Below are 27,042 nucleotides of genomic sequence, written 5' to 3' on the forward strand. Positions count from 1 at the left end.
GGATTGCTGGGTCATATGGTAGCTGTATTTTTAGTTTTTTAAGGAACCTCCATATTGTTCTCCAAGGTGGCTATATCAATTTACATTCCCACCAACAGTGCAGGAGGGTTCCCTTTCCTCCACACCTTCTCCAACATTTATTGTTTATAGATTTTTTAATGATGGCCATTCTGACCAGTGTGAGGTGATATCTCATTGTGGTTTTGATTTGCATTTCTCTAATGATTATTGATGTTGAGCATCTTTTCATGTGTTTGTTGGCAATCTGTATGTCTTCTTTGGAGAAATGTCTATTTAGGTCTTCTGCCCATTTTTGGATTGGGTTGTTTGTTTTTTTGATATTGAGCTGTGTGAGCTGCTTGTATATTTTGCAGATTAATCCTTTGTCAGTTGCTTCATTTGCAAATATTTTGTCCCATTCTGAGGGTTGTCTTTTGGTCTTGTTTATGGTTTCCTCTGCTGTGCAAAAGCTTTTAAGTTTTATTAGGTCCCATTTGTTTATTTTTTATTTTATTTCCATTACTCTAGGAGGTCGGTCAAAAGATCTAAAAAAAACAGTGCTGGTGAACCTAGTGGCAGGGCAGGAAAAAAGACGCAGACATAGAGAACGGGCTTGAGGACAAGGGGAAGGAGAAGCTGGGACAACGTGAGAGAGTAGCATTGACATATATACACTACCAAATGTAAAATGGTTGGCTAGTGGGAAGCTGCTGCATAGCACAGAGTGATCAGCTAGATGCTTTGTGACGACCTAAAAGGGTGGGATAGGAAGGATGGGAGGGAGGCTCAAGAGGGAGGGGATACGGGGATATATGTATACTTACAGCTTATTCACTTTGTTGTACAACAGAAACTAACAACATTGTAAAGAAATTATACTCCAATAAAGATATAAAAAATAACGATAAAAAAATTTTGAAAAAGAAAAGCCATCTGAGAACTAAAAATAAATAAATAAATCTAAATTGTAGCGAACTAAAAAAAATTTTTTAATTAAAAAAAAAAAGAGTGTTTATTTGGCTCAATGAATTTTCTTTGCTCACTTTGTTACCCAAGTACAGTATGACAAGAACACAGTGTGCTTTACCTGGAAATTCACCATTGTTGTAATCAGATATTAAGGCGTGATCAGAAAATAAGCTTAGCAAAACACGGTTCTGAAAGAGCAGTTAGTTATTTGTTGAGGGGGAAAATTACACATAATTTTGGTGTAAATGAAGAGATCATGCACTTACCAAGGTAGGCCTAAATTGTTTTGGTTCCTTTTTATGAATTTATGAGTTTTATTATATAACTGTTAATTTCTATAAAGTGTAATGATTGATAGAGTTTAATTACTTACATATATGTTAAATAACTGGAGATGGTATAACATCAGTACAGCAATTATGAAGATTTCTTGTATGAAGTTATGACCATTGGTTTCCAAAACAGGAAGCATATGCCAATGTATATGTATCATGTCTTCCTTCTCAAGTGCTAAAACCATTTCTGACTCATTGTGATCATTTCTTCATGGAGAAACATACTATTTGAAAGTGTATTTTACAGGTTTTTACAAAGGCTTAGGAAGTATTTAATTAACTACTAATTTCACTCTAGAGTTTAAATTTGTATTTGTTATAATCATCCTAATATAGGTAATATGTTACATGGTCTAACAAATCAGATTGAGGCAAAAACATCTCTGCATATTTGCAATGAAATGATAGTTTATATTGATAATTGCAACTTAAGACAAGCTAAGATCCTAAAGTATCATCTAAAGGAATAATACATTATGTTTAATATAATTTTAATAATGAGGGTTTTTACTATTCTAATTTTTAAGAGTGGTTAATTCATATATGGTAGAAGCTCTAACTGCCTTATATTTGGTGAACTAAAAACCTTAGTCCTTCAAGCTGCTGGCTAACAGAAACTACTGCATCAGTTTTTTTACAGAGAAAACTAAGCAATAGTTAATTTAAAGATTTTCATCAGTAACAATAAAATCAGGGTCAGAGTAGGAATAAAATCTAATGTTCTGGGAAAACATGCATTGTTCATGGAGTCTGGATTTCCTCCTTTTATTCCATTTCTAGAATTTTATTAGCTCCAAATCTAAGCCCAGAGTTAAACAAAGAAGTTATAAATTCATAAAAAACTCTGAGTTGGTGAGTTAGGTAACCAGAAACTTCATTTGGAGTGGAGGGTGGTGGGGGCAGGGTGAAATTCAGAAGCATGCTTTTTTAGACGCTGTTAGGGATGTAAAGAATGCTTTATATCGACTAAGTGATAAAAATTCACATCATCATGATATACTTGTTAATATTTTATTTCAGAAGAGTTACATTGTAAATAAGATAGCAAATTCTGAAAGTTGAAGAAATGCAAGAAAATTATCAGAGAAATAGGTAAACTTTGCCTAAATTCTACAAAAACTGTTCTGCAACTTCAAATACACCTTACCCTTTTCTCAGCTGTAGCAAAAATGTTTATAGTTTTTTTCCAAAAATAGCAGGGCTGTTTGCATTTTGCTGGACTTCAACATAATCAGTGTTATAAGTGGTTTAATAGTAAATTTAGGAAGTGTAATAGCTACAGGATTTACTGATTTAGTATTTACTTCAGATATTTATTCTTCTGAATTTCGTATAGTTTACCAGCATATAGAGAGAAAATACTTGAATATTTATGTTTTAATTCTCCATGAATCCTTCATTCCATGTGGTACATAACAAAATATTGGATTCTGATTATTTTTTCAGTAAATAGGTGTCTATGTGTGTGTTCGTATGTGTGTTATAAAATTTCCTACACCTATAATTCATTAATTTAGAGATTTAAAATAGAAATGATTTAAAATCTTTAATTTCCACTTTTACCATAATAATTGTGTTACATTTTGATGTATAAACTGTAAAACGGTAGTGAACCCCTCTAGATCACTAGTTATTTAATATTCCTGAAACAAAATTTATCAAAACAAGATAACTTACTAGGTCTTAAGCTTTAAAATCCACATCTGGGTAGGGAGAAGGGGTTGTAGCCTTTATAATCTTGAAGGAATATTTTTTTGTCATGTATGAATCATCTCAGAGAAAGCTGGCCCAATACATAAGTAAATTATTAACTTCAGATGGAATAAAATTAAGTGACTTGTCATTTATCAAAGCCACCAGAACAATATGTTATAAAGCTGAAGGAAAGACTTGGAAGTTCATCCTTCTGTGACGTCTCTCTTGGAAAATTTAATCTGATCCCCTCCACCCTTCTTTTAAAGTTTCATAATCTTATATGTATGTGTGTGTGTGTGTGTGTGTGTGTGTATAATTGACAGATTACAGATTTCTCTGAAATCAATGGACAAAAATTTACATTCTTCATCTGGAACTCCTTGAAATGTGAGCTAAGAAATGAAATTTTCAATGGGGGACCAAATTCTCAGTACATTTGTTTAATGTGTGTTTAATAGAACTTCTTTCATTTAAACCTCTCAGTTGCTCTTGAGTAATTTGTTACAAAGGGTTTGAAAATTCTAATCTACCACCTCATACCCATTAGGAAGGCTACTATTAAAAATATAGTAATAAAATAAAACAGAAAATATGGCATGTTGTTGAGGATATAGAGAAATTGGAACACTTGTGCAGGGTTGGTGGGAATGTAAAATGATGCAGCTACTATGGAAAACAGTATGGTGATTCCTCAAGAAATTAAAAATAGAATTACCACATGATCCAGCTTTTCTACTCTTGGATACAAAAGAATTGAAAACAAGGACTTAGATATTTGTATACCCATATTCATAGCAGCGTTATTCACAATAGTCAAAAAGTAGAAGAAACCTAAGTGTTCATTGCTGGTGAATGAATGAACAAAGTGTGGGATATATATATATACACACACAATGGAATAGTATTCAGCCTTAAAAAGGAGGAAAATTCTGACATGTGCTACAACATGGATAAAACTTGAAGACATTATGCTAAGCGAGATAAGCCCTTCAGAAAAAAACCAAAATACTGTATGATTCCACTAAAATGAAGTACCTATAGAAGTCAGATTCCTAGAGACAGAAAGTACAATGGTGATTGCCAATGGCTCTGGGGGAGGAGTTATTTAATGGGTATAGAGTTTCAGTTTGGCAAGATGAGAGTTCTATGGGTGGGTGATGGCGAAGGTAGCACAACGGTGCGATTGTACTTAATACCACTGAACTACACACTTAAAAATAGTTAAGATGGTAAGTTCTATGTTATGTGTCTTTTATCACAATAAAAAAAAAATTCTACTCCAGATGTGTGTCTTCAGTTGTTACCTAAATAATGTAGAGACAACCAGTGATGACTTAAACTTTCCCAGTGATTATACTAAAAATCTTTGTACTGTCTATCATTAAGTTTTCTTTTAAAGTGTCAGTGTTGATATAAACTGGTTACCAATGAGTGAAATTTGACACTTCAACACAATTTTAATTAGAAAATTTTGCAAATTATATTCACATGGTAATCTTTCCATTGTAAACGTTTGTTTTCCAGAAAACTGCAAGAACTGCCCAAAGTAAGACAGCAAGTTGTTGGACCTATTGAGAAAGTAAGTGAAATTAGTTAGAAAATATGTCTATGTATCAGAAAATGTTAGAGAATTGTCAGGAGTGCATAGAATGATTGTTTTTGTTTGATAATTTACATCTATTTGGGGAAAAGGGGAATTTTAAGAAAAGAATTCATTAAACTATTATTTCCAATAGGAAAAATATCAATATATATAAATAACCCATAAGTTCCACAATAAGAGATAATAAAAATAACAATATCCATACAATGATCCAATTTTGCCCAAAAAAGCATGTATATGTGTGTGTGTGTGTGCAGGCAAGTGTGTGTGTGTGTGTGTGTGTGTGCTGCATAAATGTTATCAGAGGTTATTTCTCAGTAGTGGGGAATTATGAGTGACTCTTGCTATTGTATGTTTACATTTCAGTATTTTCCAATGATAATACATTGAAATGAGTTGCTTTTATTATTTTTAAATGTTATAAATCCTTTTAAAATTAAAAAAAATCACATAAATATTTTATAAATCCTATGCATCAAAAAGTGTGGCAGCACAGTTCTTTGGGACTATGTTCAAGGAACATTTTCAGACGTGTTCCTAAAACATCACCTCCACCGACCCTAATCTCTATGTCAGCCTGGTTGTCATTGTCATTAGAAATACATAGGCAGCAGTGCCTGTTTTTTCAAAAGTCAAAAATTTAAAAACTTGGAAAGTAGCAGAGCATGACAAGCTTTATCAAGGAGATAACACACTATTCTAGGGGAAGGTGGAGGAGCAGATACCTTCTTATCGTCTGTAGTACTGAGTACAATGCTATGGCAGTTACTCCATAAATATTTATTAGCTATTGCATGAGTGAATGGAAAAACATGAAATTTTCTCAATATCCATTCATAAAATATGTACTAAGTTCCTTTTGCTGCTATTCAAATCTAATTTTATTTCAATACCTTGTATGTTTTATCTTGACCTCTCTCAGTAAGATAAGTAATCCACTTTTTCAAGTTTTGTTCATGTTTTGGTTTTGGAATAGTGTTGTAGGGACCCATTATAGCATAGAATACAAAGTGTTCACTATTTGACCTTCAGGCATTCCTTTCTCATTCCAAACTGCCTTAAAATTATCATAGACCCTTACTTACAGGATAGATGTTGTCCTGGATACAAAAAATTTGAGGAATTTAAAATAAGGATGAAAAATATGATTCATTACATTTGGTGAACTAATTTTTTTTTTGAACTAATTTTTACTAGATAGTTACTGTTCTCTGCACTTAGTTGTGTCATTGATGTTACGTTGATACACCTAGGGCACTGAAAATTTGAAGATCAACTTTCATAAGGCAAGATATTTCATTAAGCCAAGATATTGTCATTACAGACTTTTCAAATATCATAATTTATTTCAGAATCAACCAAATGGAAGGAAGTTTCTGATTTATATGCACAACTGACCTGACTTGTGTCACAGATCTACAATTTGTACTGATTTTTCTACCTTATTTTTCAATAGTTTCTCCAAAGTACATTGTAAATCCTTAAGATCAGGGGCTTTTTTTTACTTTATATATAAATACTTATCCATGATCTTATACATTTATTTGCCCTCTTAATTTGTAAAATAACATTTACTTGATGGCAAAAACTGTAGGTTGGTTTTTGGTGTTAGTTTTTAACAGCTGTCATGCTACCATGTTTTATTTGTTTTCCTCAGTTTCGCTTTGCTGATGGACTGGACATCACACTCATGATCCTAGGATTACTAGCATCACTGGTAAATGGGGCCTGTCTTCCTGTAACGTCACTGATTTTAGGAGAAGTGAGTGACAGCCTTATCAGTGGATGTCTAGTCAAAACCAACACAAGTGAGTACAATATTTACTTTTCTATATTGCTAGGGACTCAAAAGCATTAAATAAAACAAACATTAAACTCATAATACAGATTATTTTCTTGTCAAACAATATCTATATAATATTTAAGTCATTTATTCTTCTGTATTGCCAGGGACCAAAGAACCAAAATCTGTATTTGTCAAAATTCTTCAAAGAAACAGAACCAATACAATGTGTGTGTGTTTGTCTGTGTGTCTGTGTGTGTGTTTATGTAGAGAGAGAGGGAGAGAGAGAGATTTTAAGAAATTGGTTCACACAATTATGGAAGCTGGCAAGTCCAAAATCTGTAAGGTGAGTTGGCAGGCTGGAGACCATCTGTGCCCTATTTGACTTTATTTATTTTTTTTTTGGCGGTACGTGGGCGTCTCACTGTTGTGGCCTCTCCCGCTGCAGAGCACAGGCTCGGGACGCGCAGGCTCAGCGGCCATGGCTTACGGGCCCAGCAGCTCCGCGGCATGTGGGATCTTCCCGGACTGGGGCATGAACCCATGTCCCCTGCATCGGCAGGTGGACTCTCAACCACTGCGCCACCAGGGAAGCCCCCTATTTGACTTTAAATACTAATTCATACCCTCTTATTTTCCACCCAAAGCCTAATTTTTCAAATGCCCTAGTCTTGTTTAAGTGAATAAATCCATAGCTTCCATTTTCCATGTGTCTTCCTGTCTACACAGTTATTAATTTTTTGATATTTTAATGACAGAAGGTAACGATGCCACTTTGTTAAACAAATGGAACTGCCAATTCATTGAGCAGATATTTATTGATTGCCAAATATGTCTCTCTCTCTCTCTCTCTCTCTCTCTGTGAATGAGTGAGTGAAGAAAGGGAAGGAGGGAGGGAGGGAAGGAGGGCAGGAGGGAGAAAGAATAAACCTAGCAACCTAAGGCAGTCTGCTTAGGAGTACTCCTTTGGTTAGGTTTGCTCTATAATGATTGCTTTGTCAGTTTTAGATAGAATAGTCAATACATAACTGACTGATATTACTGAATTTTAATTTTGTTTTTGTTTAAGCCTTCTCCATGTTTCTCGAGTTTCATTGTGTGTTTTTTCAAATGTAATGAACACATAAAGAGGTTGATGAAGATTTAGATAAATGTATGGATATTACTGGTATAACATATTATTAAAGAGAAGTGAAGATATTAAGGCATATGTCGTCAACCTTCTAGCATTTGTTTTCTAAAGAATAATAGAGGAAGATTTTTTTGCTCCTACCATTGAAAATATGAATAGTAACTATCATATTGATCAGAGGCCCATTTTTATGCCAGCACCAAACTTTTGCACATTCTACGTCTATTAATATAATCTCCAAAATGACATTATGTCATTTTAGTGTGACTGTAGGAACTACTTTTAGAAACAATATGTATTCTCTTTATTAACTCAGTTAAATTTCATTAAAACTTTCTACTGAGTTTTAATACTTCTATATCAATTCTGATATTTGTAATAAGCTGCTTTAAAAATGCTTCCTGCCACAATTCCAAAAATGGAATAAAGGAAAAATCATTGTTTGCACATAAATAAAGATCATAGACATCATCATATGTGATGATACTGTGGTTATGTAAGATATGAAGAATATGTCTGCAATTTATTACAAACGTTTATTATGGCCATTTAAGAAAGAAGATTATGATAGTTGATATCAACCACTGTTTTGTGCTTCTGGTAAAATTACAACCTTGGTATACTAATTAATGTATGAAGTAGATTTTGCTAGAATATATATAGAAATATATCCTGGTAAACCAAGGATTATTTAAATACCACTTTATGATGTTGCTATCCTTGTTATACCCAACAAATTTCGATGAGCTTCTTTTAAATTTTTCTTGTGACTCCTACCTCTACAACTTTCATTTGTGTTTTTGCTTTTCTTGGACTTTCTAAATTACTCCCTGGAGTATCTCAAACTGAATTCTAAATGCATAATTTTGACAGGAAAGGAAAATTCTATTACTATTACTTACGTACCTGTTACCTGAAATCAGAGATGTCCTAAAGAATTCTTTCCACGTATGAGCTACATGGTTAATATTTCCTTATAATTTTTCATGTTGCATGTGTGCTTCTTGAGACCGGAGAGAACAATTTCAAATTTTAGGTTAAAGAATAGAAAATAAGATGATCATTAACCAGTGTGTAGTCATTAAGTCCATTTTCTTGAGAAGGGACCATATTTGGTTTGGAGGGCTATGTATAAAAGACATCATGGCCAATTATAAATTTATTAATTTCCTTTATAATTAAAAAAACTTTTTTACAGCAAATTATCGGAACTGTACTCAGTCTCAAGAGAAGGTGAATGAAGATATGATTGTGTAAGTCCAAATGAAATGTTAATATCATATTCATTGCATGCTGCTTTATTCAATATTTATAAGGAAGAAAACTGAAATGTTTGATCATTAATATTGCATATAAATGAGTAAAGCAAACATGTCCTCTTCTTTTGTTTAGTATAGAAAATATAATTACACAATTATAATTGTGTAACTATAATTTTTTCTCCTACTTGAAAGGTATATAAGTTCATATGCTTTCAGTTTTGACAAAATTGTCATCAATAGAAATGTTGTTTGGGGATTTGCATTTTTATATAAATTTTGTTTCCTAGAACTGAAGGTACATAACCTAGAGGTTAAATGACTACTTTTTCCTTTTTAAAATTTTTTTCTTACAAAACTTACAGAAAAATGCCACTTCTGTAAACTTTAAAAGCCAGGAAGATGTGTGCAACAAATAGTAAAATAAAAAAATAAATAAAAAGAGTAAAGTTTTATTCAGGCTAATTTTGGAGACTAATTATTCAGACTATTATAGTAAAGTTGTATTCAGACTACAAATTGTAAAGTCTGAAATAGATAATTTATAGGGACATTTTGTTTTTGTTGGCTTGTATATTAAGCAATATGCTTTACTCTGTCACATGTGTTGAGTTTGTTAGAGAAATGCAAACTTACTGAGTATATTCGCTGGATTTCAGTAGTGTCTCACTGAAACTAACAGAGTCTTATCAGACCTAAGTGATCTCTTAATCTTTTCCCCAAAAAATGAAGCCTCCATCCTACGCAACCCCAAGAGACATCCATCACATTGTAGTGACACCCTCTGGGCCATAATTCTTGACCTTCCACACTGTTAGCCACAGCCTCATGTGACTACTTAATCTTCAATTAATTAAAATTAGATAAAATTTAAAATTCAGTTTCTCATTCTCAGTCACTTGCCAAGTGCTCAAGTCACATATGGCTGGCTGCCATATTGTACAGCACAAATATGGAACATTTTCTTCATCACAGAACATTCTATTGGACAGTGCTGCTCTGGACTACAGTGTGAATAATGCTGCCTCAAGTTGTGCTTTGCTGTAGTCTCAACTTTCTTTGAGGGAAAGTTTCTATTTTTTTAGCACTTTTTACATAAAGTGTATTTATGTTGCGTCTTTTAAAAATTCCTGATTAGGATCCAGGAACTGCCTTCTACTGAATTCTAGTCTTACAATATTAAAGCAGGGTTCTGATGTTACAATCATTAAGTATGAGTTTCTTACAAAAAAGTTTGGAACTTTTAAAAATAGGGGCATCTATCTTAAAAACAGATAATAAAAGGGAGAATAAGGTATGTCTATGTAATCTATGTATGGTTATTAAGAGATTACTAAACTTATAAGGAAACATTCTTAACATTTATAATGTTGTATTTGTTATGCTGTTGTTTCTCAAACCAGTGTACTGTTTTGGAAATATTTGAGGTATATGGTGAAGGAGGGTTCCATAGTCAAAATGGTTCAGAAAACACTGTATATGACAGCCTCCTTGGATACACTTAGGACAGATAAGCATACTTAAGGCTCAATATAATCAAAGTTTTCCAAACCTGTTTGACTATGGAAACTAAACATCCTGCTGAGCTAATGTTTTGATGAACACATTTCTGGGAAACCTTGTTTTATATAACTTTTTTGGTGGGGATAAGATAATACCTCTTCCATCTATAATAATCAAGAACTGAAAACTTTTATTTTACCTATTTTCCAAATACAATGACTCATAGTTTTATGTAATTTTAATGTTTTAATGTTGTCTGTGCCTTTGTCTTACTTATCAGACAATTATTCTGAAAATAAGATTCCTCCTTTGCAATCAATCCCCATTTCCACCCCAGACCCAAGCAACTTCTTATCTGCTATCTTTAAAGCTTTGCATTTTTTAGACATTACATGTGCTTCGAAACATACATGTAGGGTTTTGCACCTGGCTTCTTTTATTAAGTGTAATGATTTCGAGGTTCATCCATGTTATGATGTATATCAGTAGTTTATTCCTTTTTATTGCTTAATAGTAATCCATTGCAAGGATATATCATATTTTGTTTATCTGTTCACCAGATGATGGATTTCTGGAGTGTTTCCATTTCTTTGCTATTTAAAAATAATGAATCTATGAACACTGATATATAAATCTTTGTGTGGACATATGTTTTTATTTCTCTTGGGTAGATACCTAGGAGTAGAATTGCTGGGTCACATGGTAAGTTTATGTTTACCTTTTAAGAAACTGCAAAACTGTTTTCCAAAATGGATATATCATTTTACTTTCCCACCACAATGTGTAAGTGTTCCAGTTTCTCCACATCTTCACCAACACTTGTTATTGTCTTTTTTATTATAGCTGTTGTGTAGGTATGACGTGGTATTGTATTGTGACTTTAATTTGCATTTCTCTAATGAGCATTTTTTTATTTACTTTTTAAGCATTCATATATTTCTTTGGTGAAGCGCATATTCAGATATTTTGCCTGTTTTATTGTGTTGTTTGTCTTAATGTTGAATTCTGAAAGTTCTTTGTAAATTCTAGATACAAGTTCTTTGTCAGATATATGATTGGCGTATATTTTCTCCTAATGTGTGGCTAGTCTTTTCAGTTTCTTAAAGATTTCTTTTGAAACAGAAAAGTTTTAAATTTTGATTAGGTACAGTTTACCAGGTGTTTCTTTTATGGATTTTCCTTTTGGATTTAAGAATTCTTTGCATAGGATCGTGAAGATTCTCGTCTACATTTTCTTCTAGAAATTTCAACATTTTAGCTCAGACACTTAGGTCTATGATTCATTTTGAGTTCATTTTTGTGACTGTTGTGAGGTAAGGGCCTCACTTCTTCTTTGCACTTCTTTTTTTCATTTGTCCCAAGACTGTTCCTTGAAAAAACTATTTTTTCTACATTGAATTGCCTTGGCACCTTTGCTAAAAATCACATGCCCATAAATGTAAGGGCTAGCTTCTGTTCTCTCATTTTTGTTGCATTTATTGACAGTCTATCCTTATGCTGGTATCACACTGCCTTGAGCACTATAGTTTTAGAGTTTAAATAAATAAATAAATTTTTAAAAATCAGGAAATGAAAGTCCCCCAACTTCAATCTTCTTTTTAGACATTTCATTTCCACATATATTTCTACACATATTTTGGGATTACTCTTCAAATTCTGCAAAATAGCCTGCTGGGAGTTTGACAGGGATTAATTGAATCTATAGATTAATTTAGGCAGATTGTCATCTTAACAACATTGAGTCTTCCAATTCCTTTATTCAGATCTTCCTTAATTTCTGCCAACAATATTTTTTATTTTCAGTGTACAAGTCTTTATTTTCTCCTTTGCATTTGATCTTTAACCCAGTTTTCTCTTACAATATTGCAAACATTTTCCCCACAACATTAAAAAAAGTTCAGTAAGATTTCTATTAAACCTATAGTGTTCTATGCTGTCCTTGAACAGTCCCTCTTATTAGAAAACAGTCAATTATCGTTATTGTAATAATTATGTTCTGTTAAAGTCATCATGAACACTGAATGAGCAAATACTGAACCATTGCTTCCTGGTTCCTGTGAACCTCCATTCACAACATTTTCATCAATCGATTATCATTGAACTCACGGTCATCAGCACTATAACTCATGTCTGAACGACGCTTAACTAACACATGTATTTTCATGTGCCATAGGGCACATCACTGCTTCCTTGGACTTAGGAACACTAGACAGCACTTCAGCATGCTTCTTGAGAGTCGTTTTAAACAGTGAAAACATCAACAAAAGGCACAAAAATTAGAAAAACTTGCCACTACCTAGATGACAAAAATGACACTTGTTTACAGTATGAGGGCACAAACAAAAAAGCAGAGTGTTGCCTTGTTCAGCCTGAGCTGGGAGTACCTGTGTTGGGTGACTCAAAATTTTTGCCACTCTACACATGTCCATAAATAACAATGAAAACAACAAAAATTGATTTTTGGATTACAAATAAATTTCATTGAGCAGGCACATTTGCCAACACAGAATCTGGGAATAATGAGACTCAAGTGTATGGTCCTCTGTGCTTTTCTTGGTACTTTACTCTGCTGGATTTCCAACTACCTCATTGGCCACTTCTCAGCTTTCTTTACTGGCTCTTTGCCTTCATCTTAAACTCTACCATGTTTGGAGAGTCCCTGAGCTCAGTCCTTTGTCCTCTTTTTTATCTATACTTTATTCTGTGTCCCTGTGGATGATCTCAGCCAATACTTTGTTTTAATTGCCACCTATAAGCTGGTGACTTTCAAATTTCCATCTCCAGCCTATACCCCTCTCCAGCACTTCAGTCTCTCATTTTCATCTTCTTACTTGATAACCACTTTGATGTTTAATATGCATGTCAGACTTATGTCTAAATCAAAACACTTGATATCTCCTGCAAATCTGTCCCTGTCTCAGTCTCCCACATCTGTAAATGGCACCCCATTCACTTAGTTGCTGAAAACAAAATCTAAGGAGTTATCCTTACTTTCTTCCCTTCCTGCATTCCTCACATCCATTACATTAGCAATTCTTGTTTGTTGTTGTATTTCCAAAATATATCTAGAATCTGTCTACTTCTTGGCAATCAGCTCCTACCATCTACATCCAAGCCTCCATCCTTCTCACCTTGACCACTGCAATAACCTCCTAAGTAAACTGTCTGTTTTGCTTTGTTGTAACCTCCATCCATTCTCCACAGAGGACCCAGACTAATATTTTTAAAAGTTGAATAGATAAGAACATTCTACGCTTAAATGGTCTTATGTTTCTCTTGGAAGAAAACCTGTACAACGCACCATAGCTAAGAGCCCTATGATATGCCAAATTCTCCAGTCTCATAATTTCATAACTCTTTGGACTTCTTTTCTTCTGGGAACATGCCAAGCTCTTTCCTGCCTCTGACCTTACTACTTGCTGTTCTCTGTCCCTGGAATGCTCTTCTTCTTGCGTTTTTATGGCTGGCTCCATTTCTCCTTTTGGATCCCAGCCATAATATCATTTCCTCAAAGAAATTTTTCTTAATCACTCTTTTTATCTTCACTAGCTCTCCCAACTCATCTTTACCCACCAGTTATTCCATGACTTATCACCCTGTTTACTTTCCACATAAAACAACCTAAAATTCTTTTTCTTTGTGTGTTGTCTGTCTCCTCACACAGGAATGTAAACTCTTCATGAATAGGGACTTCTTATCTTGCTCTTGACTGTATTTATTTCTAGAACTTCATACTAGTGGGCACCCAGTATAGGTTTATTAAATGATTACATTTCTTTTTCTTTTTAACTGAAGTAACATTGGTTTATAACGTTATATAAGTTTCATTATAATTATAAGGAAACATTATAATTCAACTTCTGTATATACTACAGCATACTCACCACCAAAAGTTTAGCTTCCATTCATCACCACACAGTTGACCCCCTTCACCCATTTCACCCTCTTCCCATTCCCTTCCCCTCTGGTAATCACTACTCTGTTCTCTGTATCTATATGTTAGTTTTTTGTTTTGCTTTGTTTGTTCATTTATTTTGCTTTTTAAAAATATTCCATATATGAGTGAAATCATGCAGTATTTGTCTATCCCCATCTGACTTATTTCACTTAGCATAATATCCTCAAGGTCCATCCATGTTGCTGCAGATGGAAAGATTTTTTTCTTTTTTATGGCTGAGTAGTATTCCACTGTGTGTGTGTGTGTGTGTGTGTGTGTGTGTGTGTGTGTGTGTGTATACCACGTCTTCTTTAGCCATTCATCCATTGGTGGGCACTTAGATTGTTTTTATATCTTGGCTTTATATGTTTTTGGATGTAAATAATGCTGTAATGAATGTAGAGGTGCATATATCTTTTCAAATTAGTGGTTTTGACTTCTTCAGATAAATACCCAGATTGGAATAGCTGGATCATATGATAGTTCTATTCTTAATTTTTTGAGGAATCTCCATATTGTTTTCCGTAGTAGTTTCACCAATTTAAATTCCCACCAGCAGTGCACAAGGGTTCCCTTTTCTCCACATCCTCGCCAACACTTGTTATTTCTTGTCTTTGTATAATAGCCATTCTGATGGAAGTGAGGTGATATCTCATTGTGGGTTTTTTTTGTTGTTTTTTATTTTTTTGCGGTACGCGGGCCTCTCACTGTTTTGGCCTCTCCCGTTGCGGAGCACAGTCTCTGGATGCGCAGGCTCAGTGGCCATGGCTCACGGGCCCAGCCACTCCACGGCATGTGGGATCTTCCCAGACCGGGGCATGAACCCGTGTCCCTTGCATCGGCAGGCAGACTCTCAACCACTGCGCCACCAGGGAAGCCCTCATTGTGGTTTTGATTTACATTTCCCTGATGATTAGTGATGTTGAACATCTTTTCATGTGTCTCTTGGCCATCTGTATGCATTCTCTGGAAAAATGTCTACTGAGATCCTCTGCCTATTTTTTAGTTGGGTTGTTTGTTTTTTTCTTGTTGATTTTTATGAATTCTTTATATATTTTGGATGTTAACCCTTTATCGGATATATGACTTGCAGATATCTTCCTCCGTTCAGTAGGTCATCTTTTCATTTTGTTGATAATTTCCTTTGTTGTGCAAAACTTTTTAGTTTGGTGTAGTCCCATTTGTTTATTTGAAAGGTTGTCTGATTCTAAGAATTTATCCATTTCTTCTAGGTTGTCCAATTTGTTGGCAAATAGCTGTTCGTTATATTCTCTTATAATCCTTTGTATTTCTGTGGTATCTTGTGATTTCTCCTCTTTTGTTTCTGATTTTGTTTATCTGAGCCTTCTCTTTTTTCTTAGTGAGTCTAGCTAAAGGTCTGTCCATTTCGTTTATCTTTTCAAAGAACCAGCCCTTAGGTTCATTGATCTTTTCCATTGTCTTTTTAGTCTTTATTTCATTTATTTCTGCTCTGATTTTTATTATTTCTTTCCTTCTACAGACTTTGGGATTCATTTGTTTTCTTTTTCTAGTTCCTTTAGGTGTTAAGCTAGATTGTTTATTTAAGATTTTTCTTGTTTATAGGCCTACTTCCCCTTAGTACCCCTTAGTATCGCATTTGCTGCATTCCATAGGTTTTGTTATGAAATGACTACATTTCTTATCTGGTCTCCTACTGGTAGCTATTTAGAATGTTTTCAATTTTATGTATTATAATTAATGCTATAATGAACAGTCATTTAGATTAATCTTTGTACATATTTCCTTAGGGTAAATTCCTTAAGTTGAATTTTGGATTTTAAGTATATGTATTTGAAGAGTTTTATAAAATGCTTTTGACTACTATCATTTCTTTACCCTCCTTTTCCACATACAGCTATCATAATTACATCAATGTAACATTTTCAAATGAAAGTATTAAAAATATGGACAGAAGCTGTAAGTAGCGAATATGTTTTGAAATGCTAATCTTTGCTAATAGTATAAGAGAGACATACTCTAAACGTCTTACAAGGGTAACCTAGATTCCTACATCAGCATACTTCAGTCTTTCTCATGGTGGTTTATTTTTAGTTATCTTATAGGCTTTAGCCCAAATACTCTTAATCAAATATTATGACAAATTTCATTTTTTATGAAAATGACAAATTTCATTTTTTATGAAAATGAAAAGGGAAAAAAGTTGTGCTTCAGTCTCACTAAAATTTACAATAATGTTTTTTTCAGGTTGATCCTGTATTATGTTGGAATAGGAGTTACTGCCTTGGTTTTTGGCTACATACAGATTTCCTTTGGTGTTATGACTGCAGCTTGACAGACCAAGAGAATTCAAAAACAGTTTTTTCATTCAGTTTTGTCTCAGGACACCAGCTGGTTTGACAGTTGTGGCATCGGTGAACTTAATACTCGCATGACTGAGTAAGAGGATGGATATGCATTTTATCGACTTTGTTCTCATATATGATGTATAAATGACTTAACTGCATTTATTTTCTTGTTTCAGTGACATCTACAAAATCAATGATGGTATTGGAGACAAGATTGCTCTGTTGTTTCAAAACATGTCTACCTTTTCTGTTGGCCTGGTGATTGGTTTGGTGAAGGGCTGGAAACTCACCCTGGTGACTCTGTCCACATCACCTCTTATAATTGCTTCAGCAGCCATGTTTTCTAGGGTAGGCAAGATGACTAATGTAGTGTTAACTGGAAGCAGGAATGTGAACTAGATATTTTACTGAGTTTGTATAAAAAAGAAGGCATTTCTATGTTTTTTTCCTGTGTCCCAAAATAGGAAGGAATATTAACTACCTTTCTATCTTCAAGTTATTTGGCTACAGTGAGGTTTGGTTTTAATACCTTACTAACATTTTAAAACATTCCACTTCATTTAGAACCTAATGCCGTTTCAAATAATAGCATGGATAAAGCTTTATGCTGTTATACATTGAATGCTGGGAAAACCTTGTGTTGTCTAAATTCCCAGATAAATGTGTTTCAATTCATTTCACTAGAACAGAATGACACAATCCTAAAACAGTAAACACCTGAGCTATTATGTGACTATTTTATGTCAGCCATTTCAAGTTTATATTTTTATAAAGCTCTGAATTAACATTTAAAATGTCTGCTAATGTATATTTTTATGTAATATGTAAATCTGTTTCAATTTTTTAAAACAAACTTTGTATTTACATTTAAATTATATTTTTAGCACTGTTATACTGTATTAATCTTAATCTCTTTACAAGGTATTAATCTATTTACAGCCTGGTTTTGAAACCAATGCTCTTTGTGCAAGGCAAAATATATATATATCTGCCAATATAGTTCTACCAATGTGTATACCCATTTCCTAGATTGGAGGCACAGTGTATTCTTAAGAGATGGAGTTTTGTTTTGTTTTGGGGTTTTTTTGGAGTTAAAAAATTTTGAAAGCCAGTTGTTCTTTATGGAAGTCAAAGCCATAAAATTCTCTGAGTTTATTTGCTAGCAACATACAAATTCAACCAAACAAGAATTTTCAGCAACAAAAATATTCTGTGTTTGAATAATTCCTTCACAATAGACTTGGGTGTATAGACAGCAGATCTTTATTTAGTGTGACTTCTAGTGTTGACCTTGTAACCCTTGTCAAAATCTTCATCCCCAGCTTATTTGAAATGAGGACCCCTCAGTAGGAAGATTACCCACAATATGTTACTGAAATCATAGACTTAACTGCCCAAGAAGTGAAGTGGACAATGAGATTTAAAAGGATAGCAGTGGGGAAACTAAAGTCTGCTATTGTTGTTAACTAATTGCAAGTAGGAAGCAAGTAAAGTCAAAATTATCTAAATGACTAAAGAAGCCAGGCTGGATGGTTTCTAGCATCCTTCAGTTCAATTTAATTGGGCAAACACATATTGAATACTGGCTATGTACAAGGTTTTGTGCTATGTGCAGCTTCCCCTCCAGTGATAGCTGTCTTTATTAAGTGAAATCAGTAAATAATGAGTATTACTCAGTTTATACTACCTTCTGCTTTAACAAACATCTGTGCATGTCTTACATAAAATTAGTTCCAATTATGTGGAATGTATTTTGAAAATGGATAGATTTGTTATATGAGCAAGCTGTAGTTACAGACTCACAACTCTGAAGACAATTTCCTTTCTTCCTTTCATTGAATTCTTATGCTAATTACTAAATTAAATCCTTTACCAATTAAAGGAATAGTAAGTGGGGTGTATAATAAAGAAAAAGGCACATTCTGTATTAAAATTTTTGATAAATCTGGTAAACCTGACTAATATCACCAAGAATGATAGTCTCCTCCCTCTCTCTCTCTCTCTCTCTGTCTCTCTCTAAAATCTCACATTTTACTAGTGGCGATACAGCGTTTACTAGGCAGCCTGCATTATATAGTATTAGTTTCAGGAGTCATATTCCTCTTCGTGCCACAACTCTGTGACTCATACTCTCTGGAAGTCTTGTTTTTTACATAATAACAAATCAAATCAAGTCACATCAGGCACACCGATTTCCAGGGTGCACATAAGAACTGTGGCCCTAATATCCTTCTCCAAATCAAATTTTTCCAAATTGTATTAATATAGATACTCATTTTCTAAGCTTTTAAAAGCACAGAGAAAAAACAGTGAAGCTCTATTAGAAGGAAAAATAGAGATTTAGACTCTAGGTTACGTTAAGCTAAGCTTGTTCACTGCAGTGAGGCTTTAAAAAGTCAATACCTGTGACCATTGGTTTCTTCATTTGCAAACTGATGGGGTTAGAATAAGTGATAAGTACCTTTTCAATAGTAAAATTTTGTTATTCTAGATTCTACCTGAATTGAATTCTCTGCACCTTGTTACTACCCCAGGTTATTCTTTTTTTTTTTTTTTTTCTGATAATCAGTCACACTTTAATTTTTTACTGGGGTATAATTTACAATGTTGTGTTAGTTTCAGGTGTAAAGCAACATGAATCTGTTATACATATACATATATCCACTCTTTTTTAGCTTCTTTTCCCATATAGGCCATTACAGAGTATTGAGTAGTGTTCCCTGTGCTATACAGCAGGTCCTCATTAGTTATCTATTTTATATAAAGTAGTGTGTATGTGTCATTCCCAATCTTCCAATTTATCCCTCCCTTCCCCTTCCCCCTTGGTAACCATAAGTTTATATTTTATCTGTAACTCTACTTCTGTTTTGTAGATAAGTTCATTTGTTGCCACATATATGTGATATCATATGATATTTGTCCATCCCAGGTTATTCTTTGGTTAACTGTGGTCTTTGTTTATTACAGATAGTTATCTCATTGTCCAGTAAGGAATTAAATGCTTATTCCAAAGCTGGGGCTGTAGCAGAAGTCTTGTCACCACTCTGAACAGTCATAGCCTTTGGGGCCCAGGAAAAAGAAATTCAAAGGTCTGTTCCTTTAATCATGATAATATCTGCTTGGTTTTATTTTCCCCCAAGGCTATTATATTGTGTTTTGTCTTTTTAAGATATACTCAGAATCTAAAAGATGCAAAGAATGTTGGCATGAAAAAAGCTATAGCTTTGAAACTCTCTCTTGGTGCTGTGTACTTCTTTATGAATGGAACCTACGGACTTGCTTTTTGGTATGGAACCTCCTTGATTCTTAGTGGAGAACCTGATTATACCATCGGAACTCTCCTTGCTGTAAGTCTTATTTGAGAACAAAGGTAACTGGCCTGGATAATATTTTCTTACCTAGAATTTATTAAAAATTTCTCTCTGAATGACTGAATGTTTGAAGATGAGTGTTTTTAATAAACAAATATTTGTTTCCTTCAAATGATTTGTATACACCTTTAAATTATAGTTATACATTGGCAGGATTTACTCATCCTGCATGCTTAGTGTCTTCTAAAAGCATGATGTTTTTAAAAGAATCATAATTGAATTCTCCACTGGGAGATAGAGTTGTCTTAATCCAGAAGTCAAAAAGACCAGCCTCTAGTGACACTGCTTCCTTTCCATCTTGCTGAGATACGAGAGCGCTCTACATTCACCTTGCTAAATGTTTTCTTCTGGAAATATTCTGTAGATTGGAATCTCCTGCTCTCCCTCTGTCCTTTCAGCATACAATAATGTTAAAAACAGACTATACACAGCTCTGTCCAACATCAATTTAGAGTTTTTTAAACTCTTAATGGTTATACGTTAAATTGTAATTTTTTCAGTTATGCTCCCAAGTTTCAATAATAAACAGATCCGCTCAGGATTAAGAACCATTTGTCTTGCTGAACTGAATTGATCTGGTCTGTATACTTTAGTTCTCATTTGGCCTTCCCATTGTATGTAGATTTCTTTTCTGTCAACTAAAGTCATCTTTTGAACTTGAGACTTTCATTTTTAAGTCTTTAAGCTATTCATTTATTTCTGATAAATGAAACTTGAGCATGAGGAATTTTTAGCACATTTTTCCTCCTCAATTTATGTGTGACTGTAGGTGTATGACTTGCTAAGCTTTAGCTTCCTCATCTATAAGACAGGGAAAATAGCACTTAGCTGTGGGGTTCTTTGCTTATTTGACTTTTGGCAGAGATGTGTCTGTCTGAAAATGAGCAGGTGTCCACTAATATATGAATTCAGAAAAGTTTGGGAAAAAATAGTACAGCATCTCTAAGACAATGAAATCTATAATGTCCTTTTCTTTAAAGTTAAGGAGTTAACCAGCATGCAGGGAAGTACAGCTCACCTCCTTACCCACCCAGGTTCATGTATGTTCAGCACTCCTCAGTAAGCAGATTTTTTTGCTCAGCTTCCCAACAGGTAATAACGACAAGATTAGGGGACAATTAGAAGTCGTTCAACATTAGGAAAAGGCCAACTGCACTTGGATTAACTAATATTTCCTTTTTTGGCAGCATCTTCCATTCTTTCCTACCTAATTTCTCTAATATACCTCTGAGTCTCAACCAAGTATACACTTCATTCTGTTGTCCCTCTTATATAACTGTGAAGGATAAATATTATTTTTTGTTCCTGTAGGTTTTTATTAGTGTAATCCATAGTAGTTATTGCATTGGAGCAGCAACCCCTAGCTTTGAAACCTTCACTATAGCCAGAGGAGCCACCTTTAATATTTTCCACATTATTGATAAGGTAAGACTCCTAACTGCCTTGAAAGATAACTATCATTACTGCAAGAAGGAAACCAAAAAACAGGCACTTTCATTTCACTTAAAAAGATGGGCAAAATCCATGTTGCCCAGTTGGCTATGGAAAGACAGATTATTTTAACTCTTCAACAAGGAGATTGTGTTTTATTGAAACCTTCATATCTAACTCAATGCACTTCTAAAGCAGAAAGGAGAACACTGTAAAAGAAAACCCATCTTTAAACTACTTTTAGGATATAGAGAGTGTCAGCCTAGTTTCTCTAAGATTTATAATGTCCTCTTTGTTTTTCCAAGAAAACTGCTATAGATAAGTTTTCAACAACAGGCTATAAATTGGAGTGCATAGAAGGAAATGTGGAATTTAAAAATGTTTCTTTCAGTTATCCATCCAGACCATCTATCAAAGTAAGTAAAATTTAATTATGGAAATGTACAGTTTTCTAATATTACCTTCCACTGGCTAGGATCTCCTCATATGAGATTGTTTAGGATCACTTTGACCAAGATTTGGCTACTTTGTTTAGAGACTAGAGGGGAGAGAGAGAGAGACAGAGAGAGACAGAGAAAGAGAGGGAGGGAGGAAGAGAGAGAGGAAGGAAAGAAGGAAGGATAGATTCGTAATGGACAAATAACTCTAGAAGAGCTAGTTACATTTTGCAGCCTCCTCTCTATATTGAACTGACTAAAGCATTTTTGACTTCCTGGAATTCCTTCACTCTGGATTTGGGAGCACAGCAAAAATGTCTTGGATTGATGTTGCCACCTACTGGTGGTCCCTGGATGTTTTCCCACTCAGCATAGATAACTCATTTGAACTTTCTAAAGTTTCTAACCTGGGGGAATTGTGCATATATTGTGTCTTTCCATTATCCCTTTCCTAGGACTTTTACTACACCAGCATTTTTGCCTCAGTTTCTTTCTCTCTCACTTTTACACAGGCACACACACACTCAGCATAAAGTGCATCCTTCTCCCTCTATCATTCAGCCTTTGACAAATTCAAATTTGAAATTTCAAATTTCAAAATTAAAAATGTGTCTGTCTCTTCTGTTGTCTTCATCCTTTCATCTTATTAGTGTATTTATCTAAAAAGGTAGTTACTGTTAAAGATTGCAAAGAGTACTTCCTAATAAAACACCTGCTTTATAGAAAAAGGATGACATGATTTTAAGTGAAATTGGTAAAATTACTGATGCCATCAACCTTCAATGTCTTTTAAAGTGTCCAAATATCTCCTGCATAATTTGCATCAAAAAATATATACCTACTCCTACTTCCTTATTTTTCTCTAAGTCTTTGATTGAAATTCTTTTTTTCAAAGCTCTATTTTTTAAAATTTTTGTTACTTAATTACCATTATTGGAATAGTGTTGTCTTCTATCATTTTTCTTAACATAAATAGAGCATTTTAATTCCATTTTGCAACTACATTTGGGTTGGCTTCCTGAAGACTTAAGCACGATTCTGTCGTTACATTGTATGGGTTTTAAACAAGTATTTTTTAAATGAACATTTAAAACATAGGCTTTTTTGTTAAATTGAAAAATAAATAATTACCCCCCCCAAAAGTCCACCCACTTTAAATAAACAAAACACAGATTCTTCCAAAGAAAGAACAGATGCGAATTCTAGAGTAAAAGTGCAGGTGGGAGAGGAGGTACTCTCACTGGGGGTCCCTGATTTGTCACCTCCTTTAGAGAATTTTTCTTTGCTTGGCCCTTTGAAGGTTTTACATTTGGTTTGTTTACAGAGTCTCTTTCTTTACAAATGAGGAGATCAAAGTGAAAGAATCCAAGGGGATATTCCCATGTTTTGGGAAAATGTAAGCAAAGATAGGTGAGAGTTTCTCAACAGGATTACTTTGTCATTTTGGGAAGGTAATTTTTTGTGAGGTTTCTCTCATATTGCAGGTCCCTGGGACACTAAATGCTGGTAACAACCCTCAGTTATTGAGAAAATTGTAAAAGTACTCCCCCTAAGTTGAAATGTCCCTGTGAGATCCACCGCTAGAAAAAGAGGCTTTCTAGTGGTGAAATCCTATTCGTAGGAGTCGCTAAGAAGTCTGCCCATTGTTTTAGTTTTGAGTCTGTTTTGCAACGTTACATATATTCTAAGAAAGAACTTCCTTAAATAGCTCACAGGGATATCTGGCAAGATTTCATTCAATTGTTGCAAGTTAGAAGATATAACTTTCACTAACTTGGTAGTCATGAAATTCACATAAATTATTTTGGTTGAAAATATGAAAAAACGGTTCCTGTGGCTAGTTAATCATCTTTAAGTACTCAATTTAGATCTCCTCTTTATATAGAGAGATGATTAGCATTTTTCTCCAAATTTTTGTAGGTTATTATACACATACATTGAAACAAACGTAATAAGATCTAAATTTGTTTTTAAGTGCCAGAGAATTTTTTCCTGTTTATAATTATACATTACATTTCTGAAGATCGGTAAATCATATTCTTATCCTAGTTTTATGGAATTTTTTCCCCATACTTTCCAATAGATTCTGAAAGGTCTGAATCTCAGAATTAAGTCTGGAGAGACAGTAGCCTTGGTTGGCCTCAACGGCAGTGGGAAGAGTACAGCAGTCCAACTTTTGCAGAGGTTATATGATCCTGATGACGACTTTGTAAGTGCACCTAGCAAGATCACACGCAGTCCACACGACGAGATTTGGAAATTCCACCTATTACAGAGAGTTTACAGCTGTGTCAACTTTTAATTTTTAACAGTGGAACTGGGAGAGAAACCATATTGTTTTCTTTCCTGCATATTCATTCATTCAACAAATATTTATTGAGCACCTACAAAGTGCCAGACGTTCTTCTAGGTGGAATACATTGGTGGGAATACATTGGTGAACAAAGCATAAAAACCTCTCTTCCCTCATCAAGTTTACATTCTAACAAGTAGAGACAGACAATAAATAAAATAAGTAAATTATATAATATGTTAGAAGATAATAAATGCTATAGAGAAAAATAAAGTAGTAATTTGTAGTACGCAGAACTTATCAATAATTTCAGTTTTTCAAAACATCCCAAAAGAATAATATCTGTAGAAAATATACTGTCTCATTTCTTTCTGTCATCCATATGTTGCACTTAACTTTCTCACCCTTGTAAACAGCATAGAGAACAAGACTATGATAGTCACAGAAGCATAATTCTTAATGCTTCTATTCAGTTTTTCAACTGTTATTTTTAAAAGAAAATCTACTCTTCTAAAACTTAAATTTGATTTCTTAAGTCTTCATTTGGAGTTTACTAGACTCATGTATCCATGCTAATATTGAATAAATAAATTACTGGATTAGCATTCCTTACATAAAGCAGTTGCATAGAATTTCCATGCCCAGACAGAATACCAGTTGGTGTGAAATACCAGAGTTATAATTATCAAACCTTGGCTTCTGTCATTGGAATATGTTGGGATAATAGGTAATGGTACTATCTATGGAGAAGACAATGTTCATTTAATATTATTTATAGCAGTGAATAGAATGCACTTTTACCTTTTGCAGAGGAGTGGGCTGTTGAAGGGAAGGAAGGATGTTTCCTAGAAAAAAAGTGCAAAGGTCACATCAGTCTTAAAATAACAAAACTGCAGTTTTTTACATGTGTTTATATGATAATATTTGTGGCTCCTAGAGTATATATATCCTCATAATACCTAATTTGTGGATCGTAGAGTAAAGATATTCAGGTAGTTTGGCCAAATTTTAAGTCATTTTTTTTAGGTTTTATTAATTCCCAACTACCAGAAAAAGTCTATTGGCATTATACATGCTATAAATATTTTATCAAAATATAGTCATTGTTTCCTGAAATAACCTGCTTCTCAGCCTATGTTCTGCAGTAGTAAAAAGGACTCTAACCCAGTGCAGTGAAAGGCATCACAATGTGATCCATTCCTTTGGATTCACAGATCACGGTGGATGGTAACGACATCAGAACTTTAAATGTGCAGCATTATCGAGAACATTGTGGAGTGGTCAGCCAAGAGCCTGTTTTGTTTGGGACCACCATTAACAACAATATTAGATATGGACGAGATGGCGTGACTGATGAAGACATTGAGAAAGCAGCAAAGGAAGCAAATGCTTATGATTTTATAATGGAGTTCCCCATGGTAAGTACACTATGTAGCCTATATCCTTAGCTTAAGTGTAAAGCACTGAAATATTCCAAAATAAGTTCAATAACAATAACATCTACAGAGTAGGGGGAGTGTGATTCATTTTTGCATTGTCCTAGGTGACACATCTGAAAAGGAGAGAGCGTGGTAACAACCAAAAGAAGAAATACATCCTTGAAAGGTCCAATTTTTAATCTGTTTAGTTCTTACTGGTTCTCACTGCAAATGGAAAAGAAAAAAATAAGGGATATGTTAAAATAAAACAAAGAAATATGAAACAAAATCATCAGTGCAAGCTGAGGGAATCATGTATCTGCAAAAATGTTGGTTTGCAACGCCATCTTGTGGCTAAGTGTGGGAATGTCACACACAGTGCTTAGATCGGTTCTGTGATAAGGCAAAGGAAAAATACCATTGACTTTAGAAGTACATGGAGCTAATATTGGACAAGACGTGAAATGATAGTTGGAAAGAGATACAGTAAACTATAATTTTGGGTATTAGGACATATAGGATCCTAATGGCTATTTAAAATTGATAGAGAGCTCTAAAAATATTTCTGTTTCTCAAAGTATTTGTTCATCAGCATCCTCTGAAATTGTTGTGGGGAGAACCTCGTGAAATATGAAAGGATGAGATTTGAAATTAAAAACACAAATAAAGGGCTTCCCTGGTGGTGCAGTGGTTGAGAGTCCACCTGCCGATGCAGGGGACACGGGTTCGTGCCCCGGTCCGGGAAGATCCCACATGCCACCGAGTGGCTGGGCCCGAGCCATGGTCGCTGGGCCTGCGTGTCCGGAGCCTGTGCTCCACAACGGGAGAGGCCACAACAGTGAGAGGCCCGTGTACCGCAAAAAAAAAAAAAAAACCACAAAATTCCAACATCCCAGAAGGCAACCATAGCAAAAAAAGTTTGTTTTAATGGATATATTTTACAAACTACACTCCATAGGTCATAATAATTTCGTTCTCTTTTGTTTATTTCATAAAAACTTATGTTTGCCGTTCATTACCACCTATCCCCATTATTTAGGGTCATAATTAGGACAGAAAACATTAAAGGCTTGAGGTCATTCTTTGCCGTGTGGTTTGGGAAAACAAAGACTTCCTTTCTTTGACCTTTTGACACTTTCAGTGACTTCCTTTCCTCAAAACACCAACGATCTTCAGTTTCCCACCTGGAATTAGAAAGTTTTCTGGTGCCTCTTAAGTCATTCCCTATAAGTTATGACTTGCTTTTACTAAAAGTCCAATATTTACACAAAGATGTCACTTGCTATAAATCTAATAGCAAATCCTAAAGATATAATCCAAAGAACAAATTAAAGATGCTGGGTTATTATGATAGAAACTAAATTCCACAGCCATGGTTAACCAGGGAAATAAGAATAAGCATAATAATAAATAAAAGTTACAGAAGTGGTTAATTCGTATAGGTGAAAATTTAGGGAAAGCTATACTCAGAAATAAATACCATTACTCCTTCTATGATATACACATATTTTTGAATTAATATATTAGGATTAACTGATACTTGCTAGCC

General features: G+C 34.2%; 1 protein-coding gene across 1 annotated transcript in view; it reads left to right on the plus strand.

Moving 5' to 3' along the window:
* Positions 1-6,202: 6,202 nt before the first annotated feature.
* Positions 6,203-27,042, plus strand: part of ABCB5 (ATP binding cassette subfamily B member 5) — a 110,144-nt gene continuing 89,304 nt past the window's right edge. The window contains 10 exon segments of the mRNA XM_030759806.2: positions 6,203-6,410; positions 8,716-8,770; positions 16,443-16,634; positions 16,720-16,891; positions 19,511-19,632; positions 19,713-19,890; positions 21,226-21,339; positions 21,651-21,761; positions 23,866-23,991; positions 25,290-25,493. Of these exon segments, the coding sequence (XP_030615666.2) occupies positions 6,230-6,410; positions 8,716-8,770; positions 16,443-16,634; positions 16,720-16,891; positions 19,511-19,632; positions 19,713-19,890; positions 21,226-21,339; positions 21,651-21,761; positions 23,866-23,991; positions 25,290-25,493 (1,455 nt within the window). The 5' untranslated portion in view covers positions 6,203-6,229.

Source organism: Delphinapterus leucas, chromosome 9 (assembly GCF_059928025.1).
Source record: "Delphinapterus leucas isolate spDelLeu-1000000601 "Yukka" chromosome 9, BTC_Dleu_Yukka2, whole genome shotgun sequence".
Taxonomy (NCBI): domain Eukaryota; kingdom Metazoa; phylum Chordata; class Mammalia; order Artiodactyla; family Monodontidae; genus Delphinapterus; species Delphinapterus leucas.